The sequence below is a fragment of the Arachis duranensis genome, chromosome 2 (genome assembly GCF_000817695.3).
Source record: "Arachis duranensis cultivar V14167 chromosome 2, aradu.V14167.gnm2.J7QH, whole genome shotgun sequence".
In the NCBI taxonomy this organism is placed as follows: domain Eukaryota; kingdom Viridiplantae; phylum Streptophyta; class Magnoliopsida; order Fabales; family Fabaceae; genus Arachis; species Arachis duranensis.
In genome coordinates, this window is record NC_029773.3 from 85,559,984 (window position 1) to 85,569,113 (window position 9,130).

The 9,130-nt window shown below is 28.3% G+C and overlaps 1 protein-coding gene across 1 annotated transcript; it reads right to left on the minus strand.

Moving 5' to 3' along the window:
• Positions 1 to 4,731: 4,731 nt before the first annotated feature.
• On the minus strand, positions 4,732 to 6,703 carry LOC107475707 (protein RGF1 INDUCIBLE TRANSCRIPTION FACTOR 1). The gene is made up of 5 exons (XM_016095357.3): positions 6,634 to 6,703; positions 6,327 to 6,542; positions 6,165 to 6,239; positions 5,696 to 5,839; positions 4,732 to 5,151 (listed from the first exon to the last, which is right to left on the minus strand). Exons 1-5 carry the CDS (start codon positions 6,634 to 6,636, stop codon positions 4,807 to 4,809), a joined length of 783 nt encoding a protein of 260 aa, XP_015950843.1. The 5' UTR covers positions 6,637 to 6,703; the 3' UTR covers positions 4,732 to 4,806.
• Between the last annotated feature and the right edge of the window lie 2,427 nt (positions 6,704 to 9,130).

Here is a 9,130-nt window from a genome sequence, read left to right on the forward strand (position 1 = left end):
GTATCTTTTTTCAATGGATGGTGCTAAACTTGATTGCCAGATTAAATATTGCATCTGGTGCCAAATATGTGACTAGTTATAAAGCATACTATTCTTTTTGTTATTCAAATCTAATTTGTCGGTCGTTTACTCTCTAGTGTTTAAAATATTTTTTCTTTCTATGATTAGTTTTCTAATAAAATTGCACTAGAAATAGCAAAGTCTAGCATTCAACCCTGAATTCTCTGGCCACTCATTCAATCTCTGCCTAACTTATTGTTACGATCTCACTAAGGAGGACAAACATTAGCATAGTTATCAAACCTTAATCTTTTCCCTTGGCAGCTAAATGTTGATAAAAGTTTTTTTTATTAGTTAATTCCCTTGGTCTTAAACAGTATGATTTCATACTATAAGTTGTGTTAAATTTTTTTTTTTTTTGGGACAGCGTGTGTTATCTCAATTTAAATTAGTCTAAGTTGATAATTAGTATTTTGGTGAGTAACAAGAACTCATGAAAATTTTCATCCATTTTTACCTGCAACAAAAAGTACCCAGTTTTTTTCTTGCTAATTTCCCTGGTATGTTACCGCCTTACAGGTTTTGAATAGCAATAATCCTTCACATTGTAATAATCATTTCACAATTTACTAAGCTTTAAACATTTATATCACATGATCATATCTTCTCTCAACTTAAATAATTTTAATAATTTTTCAATATATATGCTATTTTTTTTTCAAACTCCTTGTAGATGGATGTTGTATGCAAATACTAGGGAAAATAAATTTAGACACTCATAAAAAATATATTTTTTACTTTTTAAATTTATTAACTTTAATTAATGAAAGAGTCATTTTTTTTCAAAAAAAGACATTAGTAATATTTATATTATACATATTTTATCTCTATTCTCCTTTAACCTCTAGGTTTGTTAAAAAAAATGAATATAGTTAACAAAAATTATGTAATTATATTAATTTTCTAATAAATTTAAAAAATAAGAAACAATATTTTGAGAAAAAAGTACTAATATATATCCTGTTTAACAAAATTCTTCTACTAACGGTCTAATGCTACATAAATTTGTCTTAAATTGTTTTTGATTGCTTTAAAATCTAACCAAATGGCTACCCTTGACATTCTCGTTTTTTCGCTTCTTGATAATATATATAGGACCATAGGAGTGTGTTCAAATGTTCAATGCTCTTGAGTCTTGACTTTCTTGAAACAATAGATTATGTGAATTTAAAATTGTCTAAAACAAACACAAACTCTAAGATTAGACACATTAGTGTGATTACAAAAATATTTTGTGGACGCATAACAATTTGCATTAGCATTGGGGATAGGGACAAAGTGCATTAAATTAAAGGCAGCTGGGTTTGAATTTTGTCACCATGCTAGCAGAGGTGGGGTCCTATAAGGTTTAGACAGAAAAACAGAGAAAAGAGAAAAGACATGACATAGTGAACAGTAGTAGGGTACTAACTGGCTCTATTTTTTGCTGCAGTTGCTCCTTTTCTCATCAATTCTCGAGTCTATTCTTAGGATTATAATAATATTTCTGGGCCCATATAGCCGCACCATCTTAATGATGCTACTTTCATTTCCCATATGCTACAACTTGGATTATTTTCCTATTATCAATGCCAATGTTTTGTTAAAAGTAGATTTTGTTATAATTATCCTACCTAAAAAAGTTTTATTTTAAAAATGTTTTTAGGACAAAAAAATAAAATATTTATATAAAAAAAGTGTCTTCATATAGAAAGATTTAAGTTTAATTAATACAGTTGATATTATAATTATTTTTAAAAAAATTACATCGACATTAGAATTTTTTTAAAAATTTATATTATCTAAATATTATGTATAAAAAGAATTATTTTAAAATATTTTGAACTAGAACCAATCATGATATTTGTTAGATATGGCCATACTTAGGTCAAACCACTACAAAATCATTTACTGATGTATATCTTATAGATATATAGTAGCATTCTTTAGTTCCTTTCAGCAAAATTTTCTACCTACTCTTTACTTTTATATTAATAAGGGCATGTATTCTAAAGAATTATTATTAATAGATATTTTTTATTTTAATAAGTATATAATAAATATTAAAAATTAAATTTTCTTTTTTATAAAAAATCTTAATTAATAATTTTAACATATAAAATAAATATTAGCTACACCTTAATATTACTATCATGTTAAGAAGATCAGTTTTGCTGTTATTTCATTAACACTCAATGAAATGGTATTCGTTTTGGACGAAGCCTACTAGTTCATCAAATCTTCTCGATGAATAAAAAATTTGACTAATCAACTTTGATCAATAAATATTCAGAAGGAAGTTTTGTTTTTGTCTTTTCTTTTTCTATATAAAAAAAAGAATTGATTTTTGGTGATACTAAAAAAAGAGAATTATTAAGAGATCTATGACACATTTGTAAGTTTTGGGCCAGTTGTCCATGCACACACACAAAGAAAAAAATTGAAACAAAGAGAAGTTAAAAAGAAAAACTAGTCCAAAAAAAGGAAGAAAAAGGGGCGTATAAGCATTTATTATTTCTCAAACTTGGATTCAAAACACTTAAATTTGAAACCAAAAACTAAACCAGAAAATCAGAAACCAAAAACTAATTTTAGGATCATATAAAAGAAGTACTTTGCTGGTAATGGATAACCCAACAAAAATGTACTTGAATTATTTTTTATCCAAAAAAATATTTTTTAAATTTTATTATCGATAAAAATATTTTTAAATAATTAAAAATTATGACAAAAATACACATCCATTTTAATTCGGATTCAATTGAGTTTCACACAACTTATCATATATTCGGCTTGGCCATATCAAAGATTTTTTTTACCACATAAAAGACTATGATAGTCATTCATGTCACGCTTTTCTATTAACAAGGCAAGTATTTGATTATGATTAGATATTTTTTATATATTTTTTAATTATTTGATGGTATTATTATTAGAGATTATTTTAATAAAGATATTAAAAATATCTTTTTTTTAAAAGATTTATATGTTCTATTATTATTGAATAATTTTATTAAACTGGTTAATAATTTATTTTTTAATAAATCTAATTGTCTGCATTATAATTATTAGATCCAATTTGATCCGATCGAATTACACAATCTAAATTAAATTTTTTAAATTTTTTTATAAAAAGATAAATATATCTCTTCTTTTTTATTTTGCAGACATTTGAATACCTAAAAATTTAAAAATATAATTAGATCCCTAAAAAAATTGAATTTATTATTATTGTTATGAAAAATAAATTGATTTTATTTTAATTTATTAAGAAATTCAAAAATAACCGGTTCATTAATACGTTCAATAATAATACGACACGTAAGTGTAAAAGACGCGTCTTTAATTCTTTATAGAAGCATCCCCTATCATTATTAATAACAAAATTCAATCATCGCCAAAATAATTCGAATGATTTTTGATGGGTTACTCTAACCCTAAAGTCCATTTCTTCCATTCTCCCCTTCATTTTCAAGGATCCCATCTATAACCCCATGTTTTTGAAGAATATAAGTATATAACTAAGAATAAAGACATTTTTGTCCTAGATAGTGGTTACAAGTTACAACAATATTCCCATGATGGAGGGTCAACCAGTTAGCAATGTCAACAAGGTCAAGGTGTTTCATTATCCAACCCAGTCTGAAGATTTCAGTCTAGCCTAAAAATACTTCGAGTTAGACTCGGATTTAGAAAATGATTCGGTGCTGTTTTTTTAATCAAATTGTGGTATTTTGAATTGGATTAGGTTGATTAGAACCATTCAGATAATATTATTCTTAGAACAGTTATTAATAAAGTTTGCAATAAAATTATTTGACATTTTTATATTAGCCCGCTAAATAAGTTCTTAACGTGCTATTATAAAAAGTTAAATATTAATCTCCAAAGATAAACGACGGATACGGTCATTTGGAAACTTTTAATTAGTCAAATTTAGTATTTAAGTTTCTAATTTAAAAATTAAAATTAAAGATTTATGAGTTAAAATTTAGATTTTAAAATAAACAAAATTAAAAAAGAAGTGCCAATTAAACAAAATAACATCCATCCATATATATAAGGTGACAAAATGAGAACCCTAAATTGAACCTCAGATAGATGTCATAAATAGCTAGTTTAGCAATCATCTTAATTACAAAGTTCAGAATGCATATACTATGACTATGATGATGATCTTTGTGACCACTATACTCAAAACCCATTAAGATCATATACCCACATTGAGGTTAGTACATAACAATTAACTTCCTTCAAACTAGAGAATATTAAGGGTGGAATACACAAAAATGGGAGGGTTTTTCTTCAATCTAACTTTTGTTTAAATTTTCATTGGCAGAGAATGGAGGAGTAAACGCACAAACTCGATCCTTGAACAAATAACAGGACATATTAATATTTGAAAAGTAAAAAATAAATCCTCTTTTAATTCTGTCAAGTTAATAATATCACCTATAATAGTCAACTTTAAGATCTTAATTATTAGATGTTAGAAACCATTTAATTTTCAAATACCAATGTGCCCAAAATTTAGTCAAAGACAAATTTTGAGGTCTACTTGTCTTGAAAATTCTTATAAAACATACTGAACACAAACATTTATACTTTACAAAAATACCAAAAAATTAGTAAAATTGTTGAGGTAAATCTTTTGTGTCCTTGATGTCTTTCAATGAAATAAACACCCCATTCCAATTTCTACCATCAAATAAAATTGAAGAAAAATTTTCCCCCACAATCTCCACCCTCAGTGGAAAATAGTATCACTTAATAAAGAGGGGCCCTCTGTGGGGTCCCTTTCCTCCGGTTCGGAAGACCAACCAAAATGTCATGAACCGGTCGACAAACCTGTGCGGTTGGACGACTAGCCGAACCGGAACTTCGCTTTTTTCTCACAATTTCTGTGGTGGCAGTGCAAGCAAGGGTGGTCTTACAATCAACCCCACCAACACATCCACCTGAACCGGATGAGGTCCAAACTGAACCAGCCGGTTCAAGAACCGAGTCAGTTGTCAGTTGACCATCATCAAACCCGGTTTCATTGAAGGGCAAATAGTTGCACTCATATAGGTACCCGGAGAGACTACCCCTACTTCCAATAAGATAGTTGATCTGTGAAAGCAATACAAAATAAACAAGTTAACAAAACTAAATTTAAAAAAGAAAATAAAAAATATGTATTCAAATCTAAACAAATTTAATAGTAAAAAAACACTAAATATTTTACTTTTTTTAAAGAGGATTCTCGTTATGTATGGGTACTTGTTATGGAATATAAAAATTAAGAACTATTGATTTAACAAGAACTTTAAAAAAATATATCTTTTAAATGAAAAGTTTCTAACTTTAATTTTCTTAACAAACACAGCACTTGTCAAATATAATCCCATAAAAGATTTAGCCTAGATAGGAAAAAGGAGGAAATTGACATGGTAGCATGGGAACATGGATAAAAAATAAAATAAAAAATGCAACTTTTTATAGAAAAAGAGGCTAGAGAAGCAGATGAATAGTCATAGAGAATGGGAATAATAGTAACATGGAATTGGAATGTGAGTATGTTATGGGGTTGAAAGTTGAAAGCAAGTTATGTTTTCTTCTTTTTAGGCCAAGAGAGAAAAAGAGATGAAGAGAAAGGGTAATTAAGTAAATTAACCTTGCAAGAGAGAGAGCAGAATTGATATGGGTCCTGCAGGGTTCTGTCGCAAGTACTGCACGAATTGCCGGAATTACCCCTAAAGTTCCTTGTCTGTGCCCTTTCTTTTATAAACACCACTTTTGCACTGTTCGTTGTGTATGACTGCAAAATCAAACACACAAAGAAGAAGAGAACAACCAATTATAGTTAATAACCATGTTTTTTATTTGTGCAAAAATAGCAGCATATATCACCATATTTTTGTCAATTAATTCATGAATGAATTTTCATTTTTAAGACTAACATAAACATTAAAAAAAAAACTGAATTGAGAATTAAGAAATTTTCATATTACTGAGCTAAATTAGCAGTTACACTTACATAAAAGTGAAAATTAAAGAAGCTTCAAAATTCTATTTTCTTTAATTAATTAGTTTACTTAAATATTTTTTTCCTTTTTGAGTATGAAATTTAATTATGGACTCACTTGAACAGAAGTGCAGTCAATTAACTTTGCAGCATCATCCAACCTTATAACATCGTGGTACACATACCTTCTAATCTGCAATTTAAAAAAATAATAATAAATTCAGTAATTGAAAAATAATATGGCAAAAAAAAGAAAGAAAGAAGAATTGAAGGTAGGAACCTGCAAGAGTCTGTGAGAGCGATGTGGGGCTAAACAGTGAGGGCAGAGAGTGATGCAACAATCCAAGCAATAAACGTTCTTCTCATTCTTCTTTGCTTCTTCATGAACTATGCAAGCGTTGTAGAACTTCTCTGTTAGAAGCACTTGCAGCCACCGAGGAAGACCACCACCATTGTCATGATGTTGTTTAGAAGAAGAAGGAGGAGCAGGTATCAACTGTGAATAATTGAATTGAATTGAGTTAATAAGTAGTCATCATAAATAAAGTAGAGAAAGAACAAAGAGTAATAATTATAATGATACCAACCATGATGATGATGATGATGATGATGATGATGATGGTGAATGTGTTTTATTTAGTAGTGTGTTAAGTACTGAGCTTGCTTGAAGAGAAGTGAGAAAAAATAAAAGAAGAGACGTATAATTATAGAGTGGGGGTGCGTGTGTGTGATCACACAGTAAATAATAATAATTATTTATTTATTTATTATTATTATTATTGGATTTTTGAAAAAGGTGGAGAGAGGGAGAGAGGGAGAGAAGGGAGAAGCGGCGATTGCAGGGTGGGTTGATAGGAAAAGTTACTGTTACCGATGAGATGAGATGAAAGACAAAGTGAGAGGGAAATAATAATAATAATAATAATAATAATACAAGCTTAAAGTAAGGAAGGATATTGTGTGATTGTGTCGTACACAAATCTTAATTGCTTTTGATTTGGTTTGGTTTCATTCATAAAAATCCATTTTACCTTCTTAAGAAATAATAAATTCTTAAATGGTTAGTTTTTAAGAATATTAAATCGAATATTATAATTTTCAACAACTAAATTTTAATTTTTTCATTAACATTTGAACATATTATTTTATTTTATTCTATTAATTCACTCATTAAAATTTTTTTTTAAATATTTTTGTTTCTATTGTTATCTTTTATTTTTTTCTTATTACTATGTTACTTTTACTCTCAAATCATTGTAATAATTATTTTGACTCCAACAATTATAATTTTTGTCGCTACCTAAAAGATAATCATAATGAAAAAAAATTAATTTTGACCAGACAACTGAAATAAAATAAAATAAAATATTTAGAATGAAAATAAGATATTTTAAATATTGGCTGATTTTTTTATATAAAAAAATATAATATTTAATGTTAAAATAGATGTATGTAAAGTAATTACATTGATATAATGTCAAAATTAAAACGCAGGTGACATTTAGTTTTTGTATAATTTTTATAAATGACAACCTACAAAACGCATGTTGTGTCTCACATTTGCATTTTATTATTTTTTTGAGGTAATAACCAAATCAGCACTCAAAAGATTTAGACGTTGATATTTTGATACTTTACTATTGATATTGATAAAATGGTCCTTAAAATATTCTAAAATTTGACAAGTGTACCCCCAAGTTCGTCAGAACAATAAAGAATTAGGACGGGGAGGGTTTTTGCCATGTCATCAAAACGTAGTGGTAATATCACCACTGTGCTTGCCGAAGATTTGCTCCGGCGAATTCGAGGGCACGCTTGTCAAATTTTAAAATCTTTTAAAGACCATTTTGTCAATAACAATAGTAAGGTACCAAAATGTCAGCGTTTGAATCTTTCGGATACTGATTTGGTCATTACCTCTATTTGTTTTTGGAAGAACGAAATGCAGAATACACTTTGTATTTGTTAATTTTTTTATTCAAAAGTTGCAAAATACAACTTGCGTTTTGTATAAGAAAAAAATATTTTAAACGAGGTATTGTCTATAAATACCATTATCAATTCATCCGTGTTTATCAGTTTCATTCCGCTTTCTTTCATACTTGTGAGTTTTTTGACAATTTTGTAGTGCCAAAAAAAATTGGATTAAGTGAAGTTGAGATTATGAAAAGTATTGTAAATTTGTGAGTGTATTATAACGGTGAGATTATACCAAACACACATGAAGGAGTGACTTTTATTTGTGAATGCCCTTTTTCTTTGCCATTCCATGCACCATGAGTTTTGCAAAGTTAGAAAATGATCTTTCTAAAAACATATAAAGTCACATTTTCAAGAGAGTGAACAACATTTTATACAGAAATCTTGTACAAATATTTGGTGGGTTGATACAGTTTCAAGTAATTCCCATCACTGACAACGTATATATGCAGCAGATGTTCTATATTTATCAACAAACCTGATTTCACATGCCAATGATAAAGTTGTATGTTGAGTTTAAACAGCATACGGGACTAGACGCGGTTGGCAAGGAAGTGAATGTTAATGAGCTTAGAGATATAGATTAGGAAGAAGATAACAACGACAGTAAAGAAGAGTTCGAAGCCAATTATGAAATCGATGATGAAAATGATGATGGAGACGAAGCAGGCAATCGGAAGATACAAAATGCAGACGATGCACTTATAATCCAGAACCCTTTTGGCGTTCCGTTTTTCATGTAAATTTTGGATCTCGCAGCAATGCATGCCTCAAAATTTTCTGAGTATGCAAATATGGGTATGTTAATTAAAGTTACCACTACCATTTCTTTTATTTGCCTAAATCGACTAACGGTGGTTTGTATGTCGTAGGTGAAGGTAATGTTAGCGAAAGATGATAAGTTTAATGTCGAAATAAAATTTGTTTCTAGAGAATCGATAATATTTGCCATCAAAGACTACACTATCTCTAGAGGAGTTGATTACACTGTATATAAATTTGAGTCGCAGACATTTTATACAAAATGATAATAATATATTAATTATATATTATTAATAATATACTAATAATAACAATTAATAATATATAAAAACAGTAATAATA